The 23,983-nt window shown below is 37.7% G+C and overlaps 1 protein-coding gene across 2 annotated transcripts in view; it reads right to left on the bottom strand.

Moving 5' to 3' along the window:
- Positions 1 to 1,325: 1,325 nt before the first annotated feature.
- Positions 1,326 to 23,983, bottom strand: part of LOC131958269 (uncharacterized) — a gene marked incomplete at its 5' end in the record, with an annotated part of 39,807 nt that continues 17,149 nt past the window's right edge. Inside the window, 3 exon segments of one of the 2 annotated variants that reach the window (XM_059323200.1) lie at positions 1,326 to 1,517; positions 8,457 to 8,603; positions 10,425 to 10,534. In XM_059323200.1, coding sequence (XP_059179183.1) covers positions 1,473 to 1,517; positions 8,457 to 8,603; positions 10,425 to 10,534 — 302 coding nt within the window. 2 annotated transcript variants of the gene reach the window in all.

The following is a 23,983-nucleotide window of genomic DNA, read 5'->3' as shown; positions in this document are numbered from 1 at the left end:
ATGTTGTACAAAAACTCTCACACAAATCCTTGGTGTGTTTAAAAGAGAGCAGGTTAGCATAATGTGTGGCGTAATTTTAAGGTCTGTTTGTAATGGTCTATGACCAGAGGCGTAGCGATGGGGGGCAGGGCGCCGACCTTAGGGGGCGCCAAAATGGGTTGAGGGGGGGTGTTGTAAATCAAAAGTTTGGTTTGAGGGGGGGGGGGTGCAAATCAAAAGTTTGTCCCCGTGCGCCGGGGAGGGTCGCTACGCCTCTGTCTATAACTATTGTGGGAGGGTATGGATGGGGTAAAAACTTGGCAAAAAATAAATGTCGTTTATTGGCGAATCATTTAGCTAAAATATTTTAGTTAAAAAGGAACAAGAAAAAGAAATGGGAAAAATAAACACTTAAACTAATTAGCTCATAATATGTTAACATAATACTCAATCGGGTTTTTTCTACGTTGGATTGAAAAACTTCAAAGATTTAATGGAAGCTATAAACATTTATAATTCAGTTATCTAGCTTTTACATTGACCTGATCGGTTCAAGTTTAAAGTTTATGTTTGCACGTTTATCTTAGAAAATACTGACAAAATACAAGTTCTGTGTCGCATTTCAAACTGTTCAAAAACCGGCACACTCATCCAATTCAATTGTAGAGAAACGAATCAAATGAGAATTATTTTAATCTGTCATTGTTTAACTTCTAAGTGATGGCATTGTCTACAAACCTAGGCAAAGTTATAAACAAATGTATATTTGTTTTACTTCGCTGAATATTCTAAGATGTTTATATTTTATAATTCCACAGAACTGAATTATTCGTTTTGTGTATTTAATTTCAGCCAGTTTATAGAAGTTTCGTACCTATTGTTTTTATCGACGTGGTCAAATACAATCTTCTATAGAATTTCATCGTTGGGATTGGTCTCGAAGCCGCACATTATATCTCGATGACATACACAAAACTAGGATCATAAATCCTCCAATCCGTAACGCACCCAACCCCGACTAGACATTATTTAGATTAATATTTTCTTTTACATTCTGAAGTCCAAATAAAAGATACATTTTTAGTATGTCTATGTGTTTTATACTAAGGTTTTGCATTACAATATTTTTTTTTAGTTTTTCGTTTCAATTTGGTTTTTTGGATGACAAGTATTTTATATAAAATACATTACTAAAGATGTAAAGAAAACGAAAAGATAAAAAGCGTGTTTATTTCGTTTTATTGTTTGATATGTTCTATGTTAGCTGATGGTAAATATTAAGGTTTAGTCTTTCACAGTAGCATTTTTACAAACCATCTCAACACAATTAAAGCTGGGAAAAAAAATCGCATTAAAATGATACTTTATTTGTTTTTGAAATGAGTGGCCAGAAAAACCTGGACACGAAACTAGCGACGAGGAAGTCACGTGGTGCGGCTGTGAGATTTGATTGGCTGACCTATCGTGTCCGTCGCTCAACGACTCCTGTCCGGTCAAATCAGGTCGTCGCCGCTTTCTCTCAAGGCATGTTGGATTTTCTGCGGACGGGAAAGAAAACAAAAATTTAAAACTAAACAAAATGTATCTGTAAAATTAAAAAAAAAATGTATTTATATGTGTCTTAGGTACAGCGGCGTCACTAGGTAGGGTGTCACACTTTGGAGTAACTGGGGGTGTCTCACCCCACCACTTTCAACAATTTTACTTTTTCGTTTTGGTGAAACCCCTCTCCCTACTGCATTCTTATTTTAACAAGATAAACATTGTGATTTTACGATTTTTCCATTTAGTGTCCCCACCACCCCCCCCCCCCCTTCCGTAACGCCCCACCCCTAACCCGCTTTCCACACCGTCTCCTAGTGACGTCACTGCAAGCTATAATCTGATAATCATTCAGACTCACACACATGTGTTGAGCAAAAATATATTGCTAGACTCAGCTACCTTTCGTAACACTGTCTCCGTGATTTGCTTTCAGTCAAAAAACACAACCTCGCATTTTTCAAATACAGATGCAACATAGTCTATTATATACATTGCCAGCGATGGAAACGTGCTAGTATAAAACATAAATACACTTCTGATTGTCGTCAAAATAAATATATCTTGTGCTTTTTACTTTCCCATATACAGAGTATAGAGGAAGTATTTAAATCCTGCTAAAAATCACATGAAATTTTGACAGTTTTCACCGTTTTTCACCACAGTACTTCATCAAATACTAAGTATAGGGGACTTATTTTAATCGGGCAAAAATAATAAATCCAGAGTTATCAAAATGTAGGCGTTTTATGAGTAATCGAGTCGGGAAAACTGGGTTTTGCAATTCTGTCCGTATGTCTGTGTATTATGTGTGTCTGTAAACAAGATAACTTGAGTACTGCTACAGCTAGGTTGATGAAATTTCACATATAAGTATTATATCGAATTTGTAGTTCTCTATCAATTTTTCAGCAATTTACGGTAACCGTAAGTGGGACTTGATCTACTTTCAATTTTTCAAAATAGCCTATAACCTGAGTACTGTTTTAGATAGATAAATGAAATTTCACATGTAAGTAAAAGATCTAATTTCTCCGACCTCTATCATTTTTGAGTAATTTTCGTTGACCGGAAGTAGTAATTTACGCTATTTCCGATTTATCAAAAAACTAATATGAATTTATAAAGTACTAATATTCCTTACTATTATACAGATATTGTTTGTCATTCACATGGTGCGCAATTATTGTTTATATTAGAGATTCTATTCTATTTTAAAAAGTTTAAGCAATTAAAAAATGGATTAAAATCATGTCTAAATCCCGAGTTGCCATCCACCGTAGTGTTATATAAGAATATTCGAGAAAGTTTAGGAAAGATCACACCCGCTTAATTTAAAAAAAAAATTGTTCTTTTAGGTTTCACAATTTGTTTTTACCATACATCATTCCCATACCGTTATTTGACATTTTTTTTTTTAAACGCCTAAGTGGTTTGCGCAATGGATGAGAAAAGTAAATAACAACCCAGATATTTAAACCTTGTATGAAAACGATATGTATAGAATATATTGCATAGTTGTTTTTTTTTTAAATTTATTTTTTTACAGAAAAACCAATTATACATACGATGTCTGTCATTTGATTTTGATATATTTTTTTTCTTTGTTTTTGTTTTTGTTGTCAGTGGTAAACATAACCCTTTGTGATCTATCGATAAAGGCAGCTTGGCATTGTACTGATTTCATTATATCTTCCTTAATGCAGGGTTCACACATTAAGAAACTCTACTTTATCTGCTACACATGGACTGCTGTTGAATATAGCCTGTAAGACCACTAGCTTTATAGGACTTTGGGTTTTAAAAATAAAATTGAACGGTATGACACAATCAAAATGAATTTTTCTGGTAAATTTAGTTTTTTTTTTTGTTTTTGTTTTTTTTTGTTGTTGTAAAATCTGAATGTTTCAAAAGCTTCAGACACAATTGTCTAGACTTTCATCATTGGTGCTTTGTTATGATGTAAGCAAAGGTTAAAAGTTAAATGGCATTTTTGAAGCCATCTTTTCATCTGTTACATTAGTGATTTTGTTTGTCGCATTTCTTTATTTTTAGGGTTCCTTTTAATCTGAGTATTAGGGGGGGGGGGGGGGGCTTAGAAAATAATCCCACGATTAATTGACAACAAATACAATGTAATTTTCTTTTTCATCACGATTTTTCTTTTACTTTGCATTATACATTTGGATTTCCTACGGTAGTCCTATTACAAAAAGAATCTTCTTTAAATCTATCAATCCATCGAGCAGATGCTTAATATAGTACAGTTCATACGTTTCTTGACCTCGGTATAAGGAAAGAAAGGTGTGGTCAGCATTTTACCTAGCCGTCTTTACTTTCCTCAACTTTTCCCACGCCGTCCCGTGTTAAAAAGAGTATAAACTAAACACTAAAATATTTCAACAATATCCCGATAGAGAGTTCTTACATCGCACTATACTATACGTCTAATTTTGTATACGAGCCAACCCGCGGCGTTGCATGCCCTGCTATTTAGTTACGGGGTGAAGACTTTCTGAAAGACACAGTTGTCCAAATGGTGTGGGTGGGCATACACTGTTGCGCATGCTTGGAGAGCGAGGGAGGGGTGGGAGGAGGGTTGTGCGTTGTGTCCCGCGTGGTTGGGCTTCTTCTTCGTTCTTAATTTTTAGTGTTGGAAGGGATCGAGCCTTATCTGCCAGAGGGTTTGAACTCGAGACTTTTTTTTTTTGAATTTATCAACCATGAGCTTTGCCGACTCGACCACGCCTCCAACACAATTAAGGATTACGTGTCAAGGATGATCCATTGAGGCCATTGACTCCGATTTTAGCCTGCTTTTTCTTTTTGGATTTGCTCCCATAGCCTTTGTCCAACCAAGAACAAACTACAAAGCAGCAGTTGTTTGATTTTGGAGTTGTCTCTCCTAGAAGAGTGGTTGTCCCGAGCTAACGAGCCTCATCTGCCCGGGGGTTCGAATTCGAGACTTTTCGGAATAGCAACCATGAGCTTTACCGACTCGACAACGCATGGTTGGGCAACGTAGAGAATTATATAGATAGATAATTATTGGTAAAGTCTGCATAAAGAGCAATTTTAAATATCTCAAATAGCATTCTTAGCGAATTAAACTATTAAAAACGGGAACGTTGTCTATGTATTATAGAATACTAAACGTCCATTCAGTGTAATATTGAATTTTCTAATTGATTTTGATGGAAACATAAACTAGTTTGTGCGAGCGATGTATGTCAAATAATATATCAAGTGATATTACAAAATATTTAAAAGTAGTTTGTGGGAGCGATGTATGTCAAATAATATATCAAGTGATTTTACAAAATATTTAAAAGTAGTTTGTGTGAGCCATGTATGTCAAATAATATATCAAGTGATATTACAAAATATTTAAAAGTAATTTGTGTGAGCGATATATGTCAAATGAAATATCAAATGATATTACAAAATATTTAAAAGTAGTTTGTGTGAGCGATGTATGTCAAATAATATATCAAGTGATATTACAAAATATTTAAAAGTAGTTTGTGGGAGCGATGTATGTCAAATAATATATCAAGTGATTTTACAAAATATTTAAAAGTAGTTTGTGGGAGCGATGTATGTCAAATAATATATCAAGTGATTTTACAAAATATTTAAAAGTAGTTTGTGTGAGCGATGTATGTCAAATAATATTTCAAGTGATATTACAAAATTTTTAAAAGTAGTTTGTGTGAGCGATGTATGTCAAATAATATATCAAAAAATATTATAATTATACTGTCTTTTATTTGGCACGGTCAAAGCTCTATAAAGTATGAAATGTCAACTTTACATCGTTATAATGGGTATTGTTTGTTGGATGGATGGGATATCTGTGAAACGTGTGTCTGTTCACTGTAGGATAAAATATCAAATTAAATGTGTGATACGGGTTTAAGATGGGACATCTGATATTGAAATATGTATCTAAAATATGATATTTACTAAAAACTTGAGAATATTCTTTTTATTTTATTTTATAAAAACATAGTCTTGAGATAGCCGTGCATTATAAACCTGGTTTAAAAATATTTGTTTCTTTCAGACGTTCGCAATCAAACTTGAACACATGACAGTTAAAGATACTAAAATCAGTTGAATTGTAAGTAAATACTTCTGTCTTTAGCTAACAGTTTTGGCTATAAAGCGTCATTAATTTTTTCTACATTGAAAATACCTAATTATTCTTCCATTTTTTCCTTTCTCGTATATACGTAGTATAGAGAAAGTATTGTAATCGTGCAAAAAAAAAAATCGAGATTTTTACAAATCTCGACGTTTTACACCTCACTGATACGGAAAAACATAATTTTGCAATCTTGTCCGTATGTCTGTGTGTGTGTGTCTGTGTGTGTGTCCGTGTGTAAACACGATAACTTGAGTACCGTTACAGCTAGGTTGATGAAATTTCATATATAAGTATTATATCAAAATCGTAGATCCGTATCAACTTTTGAGCGATTTCCGATAACCGGAAGTGGTACTTATTCTACTTTGAATTTTTCAAAAGCCTATAACTTGAGTACTATTTCAGATAGATAAATGAAATTTCACATGTGAGTAAAAGATCTAATTCTCTACCTTCTGTTAAATTTTGAGTAATTTCCGTTGACCGGAAGTAGTAATTTACGCTACTTCCGATTTCTCAAAAAACTAATGTAAATTTATTAAGTACTAATACTATTGCGCACTATTATACACACCTTTATTAGGCGTTCGCTTGGTGCGCAATTGTTTTTTACTGAGATTCTATTCTATTTTTAAAAGTTTCAGTATTTGAAATGGATTAAAAATCATAACTATATCCCCAGTTACCATCCCCTGTTGTTTTATATAAGAATATTCGAGAAAGTTTAGGGGAGATCACTACCGGTTTATTTCTTTCAATGTTTTATTTATCTAATGACAGTTTTTGTTTCGTTTCTTACACGACGGAGATTTTTAATTTTTGTTTTGTTTGGAAGCTATTCACGTTTTAATGGTAGCGCTGTTTATTTTTTTCTGTGCAGAAAAAAATTCTAATAAAAAATAGCGCAATCAATGATATTTCGAAATATGATTAGATATAGACATTGTAATATGAGACGACATTTTTGATGCATTACTTTTGAATGTGAAACGTCTTCCTGACCATTTTGAAACGACCCAATTTTCATTTTAAGCTAAAATCGTGTAGTAATTCTTTTTTTTTTAAAGCTCAACTTTGTGTCATACATATGATGTTTATTTGTGAGTAAATCACGATTTGAAAGTTTTAAACAAAGTAAATTTATTAAGAAGGTTCTACATATGCCATAAAGTCGATATAAAATTTCACGTTAGTTATGTCTTAAACTGGTCAAAGTTTTTCAAAAACCTACACAAACTAACGTATTCGACCCCAGCCATTAAATTACTGACTACATTTTACAAGTGTCTAAACATCTTACTTCCGGTCATGCGCAGATACTCAAAACACCCAGCCTATCACTCGGGTATATAAAAAACGGACCAAAACATCAATGGAATTTACATAAACATAAGGTACTCACTACAAAACACTCAGGTTCTTAATAAAATGCCAAAAGAATAAATGGTACCTAAAACAATGACTAAATCCTTAGACATTTGAAACATGGCCCAAAATAGTTACATTTTCTTTCTCCTAGTACCTACCAAAGCCTCTAGGTAGTTAAACATTTACCAAAACCCCTAGTATTCAACAAATCTCTCTAGAGCTCAACAAAGCCTTAAGGTAGATCTAGCATCTACAGAAGTCCGTTAGTATTCAACAAAGCCTCCAGGCAGTCAAAACATTCGCCGAAGCTCTCCCGTAACCAACAAAGTATTAAGAATCGCCCTCAGCACACACCAAAGCCCCTAGTACTCAACAGTCTCCTTTAGTTAAAACCCCAACCAAAGCACCCTAATACTCATCAAAGCCTCCAGGTAGTTAAAATATTTACCAAGCCCCTTTAGTATTCAGCCCCAGTACTCACCAAAGCCCCTTACTACTCAACAAAGCCCCCAGTACTCACCAAAGCCCCCTAGTACTCACCAAAGCCCCTTACTACAGAACAAAGCCCCCAGTACTCACCAAAGCCCCCTAGTACTCACCAAAGCCCCATAGTACACCCCAAAGCCCTTTACTACAGAACAAAGCCCCCAGTACTCACCAAAGCCTTTAGTACTCACCAAAGCCCCTTACTACTCAACAAAGCCCCCAGTACTAACCAAAGCCCCCAGGTACTCATCAAAGCCCCTTACTAATCAACAAAGCCCCCAGTACTCACCAAAGCCCCCCTAGTACTCACCAAAGCCCCTCCCTTACTACTCAACAAAGCCCATAGTACTCAACAAAGCCGCATAGTACTCACCAAAGCCCAATAGTACTCAACAAAGCCCATAATACTCAACAAAGCCACATAGTACTCACCAAAGCTCCTTACTCCTCAACAAAGCCCCCAGTACTCAACAAAGCCCCTTACTACTCAACAAAGCCCCCAGTACTCAACAAAGCCCCCACTACTCAACAAAGCCCCCAGTACTCACCAAAGCCCCCTAGTACAGTAGTTCTCACCAAAGCCCCTTACTACTCACCAAAGCCCCCAGTACTCACCAAAGCCTCCTAGTACTAACCAAAGCCTTTTACTACTCAACAAAGCCCCCCCCCCAGTACTCACCAAACCCCTTTACTACTCAACACAGCCCCCCAGTACTCACCAAAGCCTCTACTACTCACCAAAGCCTCAAGTACTCACCAAAGCCCCCAGTACTCACCAAAGCCTCAAGTACTCACCAAAGCCCCCAGTACTCACCAAAGCCTCAAGTACTCACCAAAGCCCCTTACTACTCACCAAAGCCCCTTACTACTCAACAAAGCCCCCAGTACTCACCAAAGCCCCTTACTACTCAACAAAGCCCCCAGTACTCACCAAAGCCTCCAGGTACTTCCGCAGGTTCCTGATCTCTGGCGTGATCCTGTTGAGCTGTTGGTTGTAATCGTAGTCGTTCTTCGAGACGGTGTCGTCGTAGGGGTAGGCTGGCTGAGAGGCCTCATCTGGCAGGGCCTCGTTCTCCTGCTAGAGATCAAAACACGCGTGATTTTAGTTTCTCGCGGGACATCTGGTTGGGGGGGGGGGGTTTGACAGAATTCTAACCGAAATTAAAGAGACAAGTGTTGTGGTTTTGGCGTAAAACAACATGCACTTTACGGTCCATGGTGTAGGTGAAGTAGAGTTTGCTCGTTTCTGTGAATACGGTATGTGGAGGGATAGTGTGGTCACGACGTTGAACATCCGCCTTTAATTTTCATAACGTGATTCGCGTACTTATCAGAGCTGGGAGAACTTAGGGACTAACTGTGTACTTGAGCCTGGGATCTGAACTCTAGACTTTCGGGTTAGCAGTTTAACGCTCAACAATAGGGCTGGTAAGTAGGTCACCAACCAGTTATATGGTTCAAGCAGGTTTTATTGAGCCGTAGAGCTGGTGGTGACCTACTTACCAGCCCTATTTGACCACGCTGATTACGATTGGGGGTAGGAGAAATAATGAGCGGAGGGGGGGGGTTGAGGGTAGAATGTGCCAGATATTCTTTCCCTAAATAGGGTCAGGTACTCATCAAAGCTGGGTCGACTCAAAAATTGTGTACCTGCTCTAATTTATGAGTCGAGCTCGAGACTCTTAAGATTAGTAATCGTGGTCTCTATCTCACAACCTCACTCCTCCCCCTAAACACTGGCTAATCTCTGTATTGTTTGGGGGCCTGTCAAAAACGTATTCAAATTTTTCTTCTTTCTTTCTGCGCTTTTAAGTATTGGCATACCTCGCGAGGTTTACGGTCGGCCAGATGAACTGCGACGTCGTTTGTTTAACCCTTGCCGGGCCAGCGTTCTGTTCAACACAGCATGCATTCAACAAGACTTAAGGAGACTTGTTTACACTTGGAGATTTCGATTTTTCTTAATGCGGTTATCTTATTATTTTTTTTTTCTTTGTCGTGATTGATTAAGTTTTTTTCTTCCCCTGCTTTATGAAATTAGCCGGGAATTGCACAGCCAAACATGTATTGATTGTGGTTGATCAATTTAAAAAAAAAAAATCGGTCGTTGTATTGTGGTCTATGAGGATTAGAGTCCAGTGCAGTTTGTGGGTATTTCTGGGATCGCTGGTGGAGCACTGCAGTCAGTGTTTATTCCAGACTTTTTTCTCCGGGGCGAGGAGGAGGGGGTGGGCACTTGATATTTTCGGGGAGGGGAGCGGACTAAATTTTCCGGGGGGGGGGGGGGGGCGGGAAATGTGGGGTGGGGGAGTAGACTTCCTTCGCCACCCCCCTCCCCCGAAGAGATGCCTGGAAGAAACTCTGACTGCAGTAGTTGTCATTTGTTGTGCTAGTTTTGGTGGATGACGGAGTTAGGTCTCATGACTAGAGAAAGGTTAAGTACTGACTTGTGTCTGCAGAATGTCACTGAGTCCATCCAGCTCTACTGGGTACCTGACTCACTTTAGTGAAAATAAAGGCGTCTGGGCATAGTGCTGTCCCTACTATCCCTTCATATGCCGAGGTCGGAAAAACAAGTGAACCCTTGTTCTACTGCCCCATTGACCATCAGGTTCAAAAGTGTAACATTTGTTTTTTAAATTTTAAAAATATTTTTATGGACAGGGTTATCATTAATGACTAAAAATTAATGACGATATACGAATAGGAGAGGAGGCGCGAAATTCACTCTTCACTCCGGGTGCCGGAATAGGTTGATAAGCCTACGCACATAGTCACAGTTTGTATATGTTACACTCAGAAAGTGCAAAGACAGATATTTGAAAAAAAAACGTAAATCGTAACACATAAGAATGAAAAGAATATTAAGAACGAAGAAGTAAGACACAATCAGACTTACAGATAACATTCTGTTGAGCTTCTGGGCGTCAGATATCAGGACCGTCTTAAGTAGGCTGGCCGGGAGTTCTGTATCTTGGCTCATGTTGGGGTCCGATCGTTTGCCGTTACCTGGGGAAGACAGGTGAGAATATAAGGTCAGGTATGTTGGTGGTATGTATGGTAGAACACCGGGGAAGACAGGTGAGAATATAAGGTCAGGTCTATTGGTAACGTGGGGCTGTACAGTGGACAAGACAGGTGGTAATACAGGTGGTAATACAGGTGTAGGTTTGTTAAGGAGGGGTAGGGAAGTGTGGAAGACAGGTGGTAATACAGGTGTAGGTTTGTTGGTGGTAGGCGTGGTAAGGAGGGGCAGGATAGTGGGCAAGACAGGTGGTAATACAGGTGTAGCTTTGTCGATGGTAGGCGTGGTAAGGTTGGGTAGGGAAGTGGGGAAGACAGGTGACAATACAAGCTTAGGTCTGCTGATGCCGAGACCGGTAAGTTGGGGCCAGGACAGTGCTAAAAATCAGAGGACAGTGCTGAAAAGTGAAGATATTTCTGAAAACCTTGGACTTTGCTGAAAACACACAACAGTGATGTATACACATGATTATACTGAAAAGAGCGATTTTGGCCGAAAACACGGGACATTTCTAAAAACGTTGTTAAAAACACCAGACATTACTGGAAAGTGTAGTTTTTGTTGTTAACAGGACAATATTGAAAATAGAACATTGCTGAAAAACGGTACACTACTTAAAAGAGCAGTAATTGCTAAACACAAGACAAGACCCTAATCGATGGATAAGCCTAAATAGTTTATGATTTTAAAAAGCAATTAATCCATGCTAAAATGGAGCATTTAACTACAGAAAACTATGCTTAAAATAGTAAAGAAATACTAGCCCATGTTTTAAAAGAACGTCGGTGTACAGGTAGAAATAAATAATATTATGTTTTTGTTTGAGCAAAATAGATCGAAAAATCAAATAATTAAATTGAAATTTTACAATAAAATCCCTTAAAAACACAGTTTAATTCTGAAAATAATAGTACCACCTCAACGTAACCAAATTTTGACGTATTTAACCTAACCCGTACTTCACCAAAAAACTATATATATTACCAACACAACCATGTATATATTGTGAAGTAATCTAGTAGTGGTAGTAAAAAGAAATCTACCATCAATAAAATATTACAAATCACTCAAACGTCCCAAAACATCCACCCACTCCCATGGAATTAAAGATCGAAAGAACAAAGTACCCATTCAGAAATTGCATGCCATTAATTATTAAAATCCAATTAGATCGACTAACATGTGCACGGATTCATTGTAAATGTGATGAAAGATATCGTTGGGGGAGATATGTTGACATGGACTCCAGTTCAAGTTCGGTGATCGTAATGTTAGAGGTAGGGCTTAATGGCGTGTTGCATTAGCTGATTACTTGTCGTGTGTTTGACCGTCTGATAGTGGATGGTAGTTAAAGTTTGGTGAGGGGAGGGGGATGGTGGGGGGGGGGGGGGGAGGTACAGTGGATTGGGTGGAAACGCGAGTTAAGATTAGAGTTATTCTAGTAGTTCCTTTCTAACCTATCAACTATTTTTTGTTTTTTTTGGAAACTTCTTCTTTCTTTTTCGTTCTTAATTTTAGTGTTGGAAGGGATCACCTCCAACACAATTAAGTATACGTGTCAACTGGTTATGCGCCCTTTTTGTTAACTAATTTGTGGGGAATTCTGTCCAAAAATACTCATCTGTGAAGCAAGGTTAAATTTGTTTGAAACATAATCGCCAGTAAAAAAAAATTATTTCATAAAGCACGGTTGAGAAAAAATGTTATCTTTGATTGATAAAGAATGATCGGTCTAAAATCATTTTGAAAAGGATATGCAGTCAAGAAGGTAACTTCTTTTTAAAGAAATGAGCAGTTTTAAAAATTAACTTCTTTTGAAAAAAAAAAAGGTCGTTAATTATGTTGAAAAATGATCTGTCAAAAATTTACCTTCATTTAAAAAAGAAAGGTTGGTAAAAAATTTAACTTAATTTGTCAAAGGATGGACAATCAAAAAGTAAATTTCGTTTGAAAAGTATTTTTTGCAGTCAAAAAGTTAAATTAATTTAAAAAAAAAATGGTCCGTCTGAAAGTTAATTACGCTAAAATATGATCAGTCAAAAAGTTAACTTCGTTCTGAAATGAAAATTGTTTAGTCAAAAATGTAGGGCGTACTCCCTGTGAAACATTGTTATTCAAAAGTAAAGTTTATTTTGTCAACTAAATAGATATGTCACATTAAAATGATAGCTTCAATACTACAGTTACGTTTTATAATACAACGTTTTACAATACAACGTTTTATAATACAACGTTTTACAATACAACGTTTTACAATACAACGTTTTATAATACAACGTTTTACAATACAACGTTTTACAATACAACGTTTTACAATACAACGTTTTACAACACAACGTTTTACAATACAACGTTTTACAATACAACGATTTACAATGCAACGCTTTACAATACAACGCTTTACAATACAACGTTTTACAATACGACGTTTTACAATACAACGTTTTACAATACACCGTTTTACAATACAACGTTTTACAATACAACGGTTTACAATACAACGTTTTACAATACAACGTTTTACAACACAACGTTTTACAATACATCGTTTTACAATACAACGTTTTACAATACAACGGTTTACAATACAACGTTTTAATATGGTCTAGTTGTGACCACGTTTTGCGCAATTAACGTCACAATATCAACGACATTCCATAGCTCGTGAATAAATCAAAACACGAGCAGTGTATTGACATTTATTAAAAAAACTTTGTGCTAAAGCCTCGACAGACAGAAACAAAAGACAAGGACAGCTCGCTGTGCAATATTTAATCAACTGTTGAGAAACAATGTCTCCACAATCTGGGTCACGAATTATGTTCAATGTCACCGTTTTTGTATGCTAACATTCGCTTAATAAACTAAATTTGATACATCTCTCCCTCTCTCTCTCTCTCTCTCTCTCTCTCTCTCTCTATATATATATATATATATATATATATATATATATATATGTATAATATTGCGTATATATATATATATATATATATATATATATATACATATATATTTATACATATATATGTATGTATATATAGATATATTTTAATAAACTTTGTTTTTATAAACGTTTAAAGGTCAATCGCTGCAAGGTTGCTTGACATTTATATACCAAAATACGACTAATTTATCATATGACCATTTTTTCAAAACAAAGTGATTTCTGAGCATACTACTTTCAGTAAACGACGGTGGATCCCATAACTTGTTGAATATAGCGTTACACGACCACGAAAATAGATTGGAAATTCCAATCTCTGAAAATTTGAAAATTATTTTCATTTCGTAATGTTGTCAGCTTTTAATATGATTCGAAGTTGAAAGCGAATACAAAGTATGTTGTTACACTTTAAAAAAAAAGAGTTCGAAAATGTAATTGCTTCTTGAATTGTGAGGTTATCGTGTTATAGGTTTAATGGAAAAAAAATTGGTGAATTTTTTCAGTAGGGAAAATATTAACAATTTTTTTCCTGAGTGATAAAATACAAGAGTTCGTTGAAGCTTCAGAAAAAGAAATAATTTTTTAAATAAATTATTTAAACATGACCTTTAAGGTTTTTAATAGACCCATTACCAAAAGTGTAAGACAAATTGAATAACATTTAAAAACAACAGGAGCATTTGTCCTAAATAAATGATGTAATCGTTGCTTAAATTTATCGAATAAAACAATGATTACTTGACATTTGTTTGGTTTGTTTTGAAGATTAAAACGATGGAGACACAATTTGTGTTCAAGGGTTTATATGTTCATGTTTCTCTAGTAAATTAGTTGATGGGGCAAGGGTTGCCAACACTTCTTTCTCAACCGGGCACGCGACAACCCTGCTATAGCTAAGGGGGGCTGCAAGACAGGACAGAAATTGTCTTGTATCCGTCCAATTTTAAGGCCACATTGATCCACTGTTATGATTGGGCTTATTCGTTTCGAGGCATAGTAAACGATATCACTTGAAAAATAAAAAACAGAGTCTTAGAAAAAAAAAGCTGAGGATCGAGATATCTTTCATAACTGTATAACAGCATTGGTCTTGTATGAGGCAACAGGCCTTGGTATATGTCAGAGGCGTAGCGGGGGGGGGGGGGGGGGGGTTCGGACCGCACCGAGTAATACCATTTAGGGGGGTGACACCAAGGCAAAAAAATAGCAAAATATATAGAGAAAAATGTGAGAGGGGGGGGTGCAAATCTAAAGTTTGAGGGGGTGGTGCAAATCGAAAGTTCGAGGGGGGGGGGGGGGGGTGAAAATCGAAAATTGAAAGTTTGTCCCCGGGAAAGGTCGCTACTGGGGTGACACCCGACCTCGCTACGCCACTGGTATATGTAGTTTATTATCCCCGTCGATTGGTGCAAATGAGACTCGATAGCTGGCGACCCATCTAGGAGAGAAAAATCCCAAAATCAAACAACTGCTGCCTTGTTGGTTGTTCTTAGATGGACAATGGCTATGGAAGCAAATCCAGAAAGAAAAGTTGGCTAAAATAGGAGTAAATGGCCAGAAAGCCCTTAACTTGTTGAAAAGTATTAGTTAATAGTATTGGTGGATATCCACAATTACAGTTAAGAACGAAGAAGAAGAAATCTCTCTCGAGGCCAAAGGTCGTGGAAGGGGATGGGAGATTTGTGCATGCTCTACGACATTCCTCTTTCAATCTATAACTGAATGTAAAGCTAAGACTCTGTTTTTTTTATTTTTCAAGTGATATCGTTTACTATGCCTCGAATCGAATAAGCCTAATCATAACAGCGGATGGAATTGGCCTTAAAATTGGACGGACACATGACAATTTGGCTTAGATCTCATTCTTCAAACTATTACATAGACCAGGGAAAAGATCAATGCTTCACATTCGATCTACAGTTAGTTTCTCAGGCCTATAAAGTTTGTTTTTCTATTGGTCTGAAGTTAAACCATTCAGTGCCTAAATTTGAAATATTGTCTATTCTTCAGACTGTACTTTTCCTAACTTTGAACTATTCGATACATTCTTTATACTCCGCGATGCCTAAATATGAACCTTTCAGTAAATTTTTTCAACTCTCCACAGAGTTTCTTCCAGGCATCTCTTCAGGGGGGGGGGGGGGGGGAAAGAATTCTAGCCCCCCCCCCCCCCCTCCTCGAAAATTTTAGTCCGCCCCCCCCCCCCCAAATATTTCAAGCCTCCCCTCCCCCTTAAGAAAAAAGTCTGGAAGAAACACTAGCTCTCCATTTTCCTATCTTTTGCTATTCAGTACATTTAGTCTACTATGTTTCCTAATCTTGAGATATTCAGTACATTTCTTAAACTCCACATAGCCTACATAGTCAGACCACGGTGGAAGGAATTGAATTTTTTTTAAAGTTTTTTAAATTTTTTCAAACAACCACCCCGGAATGAGTTTTTTTATTGAGTACCCCAAAGTCGTAAATCAATTGTAATTCAAGTAGCCAGCACTTATGTGTCACGGTAGGGGTCCTGGCCTGGTAGGCGAGCAGTTTTCTGCAGAACATCACGTGATCTCACTGCACCAAACTGAGAAATGTTTGTAGGAGGGTAAGCTAGCCGGAGACTAAGCTAGCCGGAGACTAAGCTAGCCGGAGACTAAGCTAGCCGGAGACTAAGCTAGCCGGAGACTAAGACAGCCTGGAGACTAAGCTAGGCGGAGACTAAGCTAGCCGGAGACTAAGCTAGCCGGAGACTAGGCTAGCACGGAGACTAAGCTAGCCGGAGATTAAGCTAGCCGGAAACTAAGCTAGCCGGAGACTTAGCTAGCCGGAGACTAAACTAACCGGAGACTAAGCTAGACGTAGACTAAGATAGCCGGAGACTAAGCTAGCCGGATACTTAGCTAGCCGGAGACTAAGAGGTCGTAAAGGTAGAGACGTGCTTGGAAGGTTTCAAATCTAACATGAAACTTACTAAAACGTTAGTCTTGCATGCAAGGGAGGCAGGTCATTGGAGGGCGTATCCAAATAGAAACAATTTATTTTCTGTCCAGGAAAACGGTCTAACGTCTGTCAAATTTGTTCCAACAACACCAATATATATATATATATATATATATATATATATATATATATATATATATATATATATATATATATATATATATATATATATATATATATATATATATATATATATATAAGGTCATTGTATATTAGGGTTGGCAGTATTTCTTTTGTGAAGCAAAGAAAAATATTTCTTCCCCGCACAGAAGTGTATCTTTTATATCTGATACATTTAACTTTTAACTACATTTTAAAATGCTTCTTTTTCATACGAAGACCACAGGGATAAACCACAATTGTCAGTTTTCTACTTTTGAGAAAATGAGATTTAGTGTTTGAGATCCTTTAGTATTTTTTAAAAATCCTAAATATTGAAGGGGATAGAGGTTGGTTTTACACTTTCATATTGTTGTAGTGATAGATATACACAAGTACTACATGACTATGGCACTAAATAAAAAAAAAAGGACATCTGTGGTTTATCCCGTGTTGTCTAAATACATTTTTCAACTCGATGTCTTTGGAAACACGATATTTTATTTGATTTAAAAATCCACATTTAGCATTTAAATCATTCCTGATTTAGGTTAAGGCGACGAACTATTATTATACAGTGCTAAGATATCTCCGCTCTGCAATTAGACTATCATTTTACATGTCTGCAGTATTAAATGGACCGTCTTAAACTGAGACAATGTTTTTTAAAAAAACTTGACACCCCTATCAGCATGAAAACAACCAGTCTATACAATCAAATTACACGCCCCGTCCCCGGGAAGTAAATTGATTAAACGTCTGCGTGTCGTCCGCCGAGGTCTTCGCTGGAGCGCCGAAAAATGGCCGCCGTCTGACTGACCTCTAGCGGTCATGTCTAGTGGCGGTGGGGGGGGGGGGGGACAGTTTAGGTGCGAAACTATTCGCACGACTTAAGGAATATAGCGCTGTTTAAGAGGGATGTCTTTACTGAGCTGTTGGGGTAGCTTCGGTAATGGGGAAATGTACTTTATTCTTGTCTCATCGATTAGGTTAGGGGTCCGCGATTTTTTATTTTTTTGACTGAAGAGACATTTTGTAGATTATTTGTAATGAATTATACAAGGAGAAACAGTGGGATTTGGTGTTTGTAGTTTTGATTTAGTCGAGTTGTAGAGCATTCAGTAACTAATCTCAACGTCTCGGGTTCCAATCCCAGGCACGAGTCTCTGAGTAAGCTCAGCTGTAATGGGTACCCGACTCGATTAAAGGTAAACATAGACGTTCGGTTACAGTGCTGACTACTCTTTTCCAAAAAAAAGAGAAGACGAACTCTACTTCATGTTTACAATAGATCATCTTGGTCTGAATGTGAGCTTTACTTTGACTTCTTTAAATGATTGATGTACGTACTCATGTAGGGGTGGGTTCCGGTTTGAGGTGGGGACAAAACCCGTTTTGGAAGCCAAAATGCGCAGATACGCCGCTGACAAATTATTCCACCACAAAATATGACTATACCTAACGTCCCTTTTATATTATGTAAAAAGTAAAGATTTCTCTTAAGTCCTAACAATCCATTGGGCAGATGAAGTGGAGTTCATATGTTTCTTGACCTCGGCATATAAAGAGATAATGTGGTCAGCACTATGTCCAGCCGCCTTTACTTTCCCTACCGTGAGTTAGTTACCCCTCTGAGCAGGGTCGACTCTGGGACGTTCCACTAACTTGAACCCGGATTCGAACTCAAAACTATTGGGTTATTAGTCTAGCGCTCAACTACTAGACCACACCGTCCCATGTTTGTATTATTTAGAAACCGCAAAACTAGTAGTACGATAAATTCTAAACACTACTTTAACTACATAATAAAAATAAAGAAAAAGATTTTACAAAATCAAAGAAAAGCAGGCGCTAGGTTCACACAAACCTCCTGAACCTGTCCCCACACCCACGTAATCTTTCTACCACCCTAGCAACGGGGGAACGCGTCTCTGCTAATCTCTCCATCCCTCCCGGTACCCCCCCCCCCCCCCGCGCCATTGCGCAAGTTACGCTCAAATAACAAGGCGGACAACTCAAAATGAAAAGTAAACCCCGGAAAACTTGCGGGAAAACTTGGCTTCGGGTTTTGCTTAACGCGTCCGTTAATTCTTTCCTGTTTTGACATTTTGTTTTTGTTTTCGTTAAAAGCGATGGAGTGGGTTATCGGGTTGTTTTAATTACTTTTTATTGGAACTTCCTAGTGTATTTATTTTTTTTTCTTTTTTTTTGCTATAGTTCTATTAACATTTAGTTCAAAGCTGGGGTTTTGGCTGTCAAACTTTCGTTTACTTTCGTAACTTAGAGTGTACATATTGATTAGCAGTATCAGCAAATTAACCAATGAGACAATGTTGGATTCAAATAAAAATCTTAACCCATTTTACTTCGCCAATCTTAATGGTGATATTGTCGAAGCTTTAGCCTTAACTCTTGCAATACCATAATCTCATAGCTGAAACTGTCTGATAAATAACATCATGAGCTAAGTCTAACGACGCTTACAGAAACAAATTATAAACTGATTATTAAGGAAGTGAGGGTGTGGCTTAGTGGTACAGCGCTAGACTACTAACCCGAAATCCTCGAGTTGAAGTCTTTGCTCAAGTCAGTTGAACATCCCTGATTCTACCCAGCTCTGCTTGGTACCTAGCTCACGTTAGGGAAAGTAAAGGCGACTGAGCATAGTGCTGAAAACACCTTACCTTTATATGCCGAGGTCACAGAAACAGGTGAACTCTACTTCACTTGCCACAAAGACCGTTAGGTTTTAAAAGGGACTAATTTTTAATAATTAAAAAACAAAGCTGCACATACTTGTGGGTTTATCGATTAAAGATTGAAATATCTGATAACTCCTAGTTGTGATAAACAAAATAAACCGGAAGTGATCTCCCCTAAACTTTCTCGGATATTCTAATATAAAACTACGAGGGATGGCAACTCAGGACATAGACAATATTTATAATCCATTTTTAATTACTTAAACTTTTTATAATAGAATGGAATCTCGTAAAAAAAAAGAATTGCACACTAAGTGAACGCCTAATAAAATGTGCATAATAGTGCGGGATATTATTAGTACTTTATAAATTTACGTGCGTTTTTTGAGAAATCGGAAATAGCGTAAATGTGTACTTCCGGTCAACGGAAATTACTCAAAATTTCATTTATCTATCTGAAATAAATCTCAAGTTATAGGCTTTTGAAAAATTCAAAGTAGAAAAAGTACCACTTCCGGTTATCGGAAATCGCTCAAAAGTTGATACGGATCTACGATTTTGATAAAATACTTATATATGAAATTTCATCAACCTAGCTGTAATGGTACTCAAGTAATCGTGTTTACACACAGACACACAGACACACACACACACACAGACACATAGACATACGGACAAGATTGCAAAATTATGTTTTTCCGTGTCGGTGAGGTGTAAAACGTCGAGATTTGTAAAGATCTCGATTTTTTTTTTTTTGCACGATTACAATACTTTCTCTATACTTCGTATATACGAGAAAGTAAAAACGAACCAATAAACAATTATTCAGCAACTTGTTTTCAGTAAAGTAAATAAAGCCAAATATAAAATTTGGAAGTTATAACTAGCAACACTATAGTTTATTTAGAACAGTATAGATTGAGATTGCAACGAGACAATACACATATATTTCAAACGTATTTTGCAACGTAGTATTTCGTCTTGATCAAACACAAACCTAATCAGTTCGTGTCACATAAGACTCGAACCGTAAGCGTGAGTACATATATGTACATGGCCTAGACATGTGAGTGCCGGGTAAACAAAGTGGAACTGCACTAGCTAACCCCTCGACTAGTTTATGGCCGAGTCAGGGAGGCTAGTCAATAAAACAACACTTTAAAAAACTGCTCTCCAGCCCTGCATCTCCCCCCCCCCACACACATACACATTCTCCACCCCACACACCCTACCTCACATACGCCCTCTCACACCCTCCCTTAAAATCCTCCCTACACTCTTTTCCACACCCTCCCCACCACTGCACCTCCCTCCCCACACACATTCTCCACCCCACACATCCTACCTCACATACGCCATCCCACATCCTCCCTTAACCCCCCCCCCCCCCTTCCTACACTCTCCTCCCCACCCTCCCCTACCACTACAAATGATTACAACACACAACATGAAAACTATATTTTCCTACCAATCGATACCTAATCAACACAAAAAACTGATCTCCGCCCTGCACCCCCCACACATTCTCCCCCCCCCCCCCACACACTCTACCCCACACCCTCCCTTAAACTCCCTCATCCACACCTAACCGCAATCTCCCTCACATATTTCCCCACCCCACACACTACCTCCACGCCCTCCCTTATACTCTTCCAAAACCCTCCCCCACACTTCCCGCAATCTCCCCAACACAATCCCCACACCAATGATTACACCACACTAACACAAAACCAATATTTTCTTACCAATCGATACCCAATCACCACAATAGAACCAACGGTAAAAAAATCGATATCCCAATTAACGGATATAATTTGCTGCTGTTGATTACAAAGATTTCCTCCTTTATTCTCGAACCGACCCCGACTATCGTTGGTTTATTGAATTCAATACACGAGCATTCAATTTTAGAATGTTTACATTAAGTCTAAATATTAGATTTTAGAGCGAGTTAAATATAGATTGGGTAGATATTTTTAAAGCTTTCGTGTATAGAGTAGGGTATATGTTGAACGGTTTAGTGATTGAGTTATATTAAAGAAACTTGTTACTGTGCATAGTGATAGTTTTCGTGTGTTTTTTTTGGTTTTATTTCTAGGTATGTATGGTAGGTAGCAGTTTAAAATTAAATGGTAGGTAAAGGGATGATGGGATGAGATGGTGAGATGGGGGTGAGATGATGGGTGTGAGAGGATGATGGTTGGGTGTGGATGGGTAATGGGGTGGGAGGTTAAGATGGACAGCTTGGCTTAGCAGCTGTGGAGGGTAGATGTAGAGAGTAGGTGGTGATGGCATATGTGGAGGGTAAATGTGGAGGTTAAATGTGGAGGGTAAATGTGGAGGGTAAATGTGGAGGGCAGATATGGAGGGAAGATGTAGATTGTAGATATGGAGCGCAGATATAAAGGGCATATAGGGAGGGCAGATATGCTGGGCAGATGCAGAGTGTAGATATGGAGGGCAGATATGGAGGGCAGATGTAGAGTGTAGATATGGAGGGCAGATATGGAGGGCAGATGTAGATTGTAGATATGGAGGGCAGATATGGAGGGCAGATGTAGAGTGTAGATATGGAGGGCAGATATGGAGGGCAGATGTAGATTGTAGATATGGAGGGCAGATATGGAGGGCAGATGTAGAGTGTATATATGGAGGGCAGATATGGAGGGCAGATGTAGAGTGTAGATATGGAGGGCAGATATGGAGGGCAGATGTAGATTGTAGATATGGAGGGCAGATATGGAGGGCAGATGTAGAGTGTAGATATGGAGGGCAGATATGGAGGGCAGATGTAGATTGTAGATTTGGAGGGCAGATATGGAGGGCAGATGTAGAGTGTAGATATGGAGGGCAGATATGGGGGGCAGATGCAGATTGTAGATATGGAGGGCAGATATGGAGGGCAGATGTAGAGTGTAGATATGGAGGGCAGATATGGAGGGCAGATGTAGATTGTAGATATAGAGGGCAGATATGGAGGGCAGATGTAGAGTGTAGATATGGAGGGCAGATATGGAGGGCAGATGTAGATTGTAGATATGGAGGGCAGATGTAGAGTGTAGATATGGAGGGCAGATATGGAGGGCAGATGTAGATTGTAGATATAGAGGGCAGATGGAGTTGACAAGTTTAAGATGGGTATATAAGCTATAAGTCAGACCAAGGCTGAAACAACAAACAGTGGGATCAATTTTCACATGCATTTTACAACTTTTTCACCCGAAATTTCAAAAGGCTTACATTAAAAAAAAATCGTACAATAAATTCAAAATTAAAAAGAAAAATGCTTTTAAAATTTAAAGCGACATTACTTTCAACAAATGTTAAGCTTTTAAGGAAAATTAATGAATAATAATTAAAATTATAATCAATGCTTTGGAAATGCTGAAATTGTTATTTTCAAAATATAAATTTAACCGATATTAAACTAAATTCTGAAAAAAAAATTATACAAATTATGAAAGTAAAGATTTACAGAAAAAAGGGGGTGGGATTATGAGAGTTTAGTAACAAGGATGGGCGATAATAATAATTTTTTCACATCAGGGTTGTGTGTTGGATAATTAGAACTCATTAATCATTAACAAATGGTTAGCTAAAAGAAAAGAAAAAAAAATTAAAGTATGTTGTAATTGGGTTAATGGAAGACAGAAACATACTAGTCAAGGAGCAACGTTGCAGATGTTCCAATGTAAATCGTTAAGGTGAAGGACGCTGATGGGGCCATACGCGTGGTGGCTGGGGGGGGGGGGGTTATTATAGTGTATTACTGGGAATTTAAGACTTAATGATTGGGCATAGACCACTGGACATTGTGTGATGAATGGGCTTCAAATGAATAGTGGACATTGAACACTGGACATTGTGTGGCCAATGAGCTTCAGATGAATATTCTACATTGAGCACTGGACATTGTGTGACGAATGGGCTTCAGATGAATACTTGTCCATGACCACAACACAAACTAGCATTGCTTTAGTTTAACTTCAAGATACACAACTGCAGACACTGTGTTTATTGTGGCTAATTAATAATGTTTGGTGTGTTATTTTTTAAATATATGTGGAATCATAAGATTCATTAATATTTTGTTTGCGAAAATAATGTGAACACGTTGGGCGGGCGTGGGTGGGGTGGGTGGGTGGGTGGTCAGTTTTAGCTGAGGGGTAGACCGCGATTAGGGTCGAGAGGACTTGATAATTGGGTGCCTAATTAAGGCTGCTCTAGCCTTAGATGGGTAGCAGAAGCCTAGACGGAGGCGCGGTTTCCTTAATTAGCCACGGAAAACTGTGCCAGATCTCTGGTATATTGAAAATCTCGGGCAGCTGATTTAGGTCGGAATTTGTTTTCTGGTACAAAGGAAATCGTGAATGATCTGTTGGTCTAGCACATTGTACAAACAAAAACGTGAAAGTATTTCTATTTTTTTTACTCACTTTGAAATACGGCTTGAACACATGAATAATGATTTTAAACACGAAAATCTAAATCAAAATAAGATTTGAACTCTGCAGTAATAGGTTAGCAGTTTCGCGCTCTACCATTTGACCACATGCCACCATCCCAATTAGAAGACTTAATGCAATCATCAAAAGTTTTTTTTAAGCGCGTTTCTTTGTTGTGTCAAAAACAAAACCACTCGTTCTATTTTTTTTTTTACAAAACTAAATTGAAAATCGGAAACGTTTATTAAAAAAGAA

This window comes from Physella acuta, unplaced genomic scaffold, assembly GCF_028476545.2.
Source record: "Physella acuta isolate Inbredline_101_S28 unplaced genomic scaffold, ASM2847654v3 ptg001308l, whole genome shotgun sequence".
Classification (NCBI taxonomy): Eukaryota; Metazoa; Mollusca; class Gastropoda; family Physidae; genus Physella; species Physella acuta.
The sequence above is the reverse complement of the archived record's forward strand: the minus strand, read 5'-3'. Positions and strand labels throughout refer to the sequence as shown.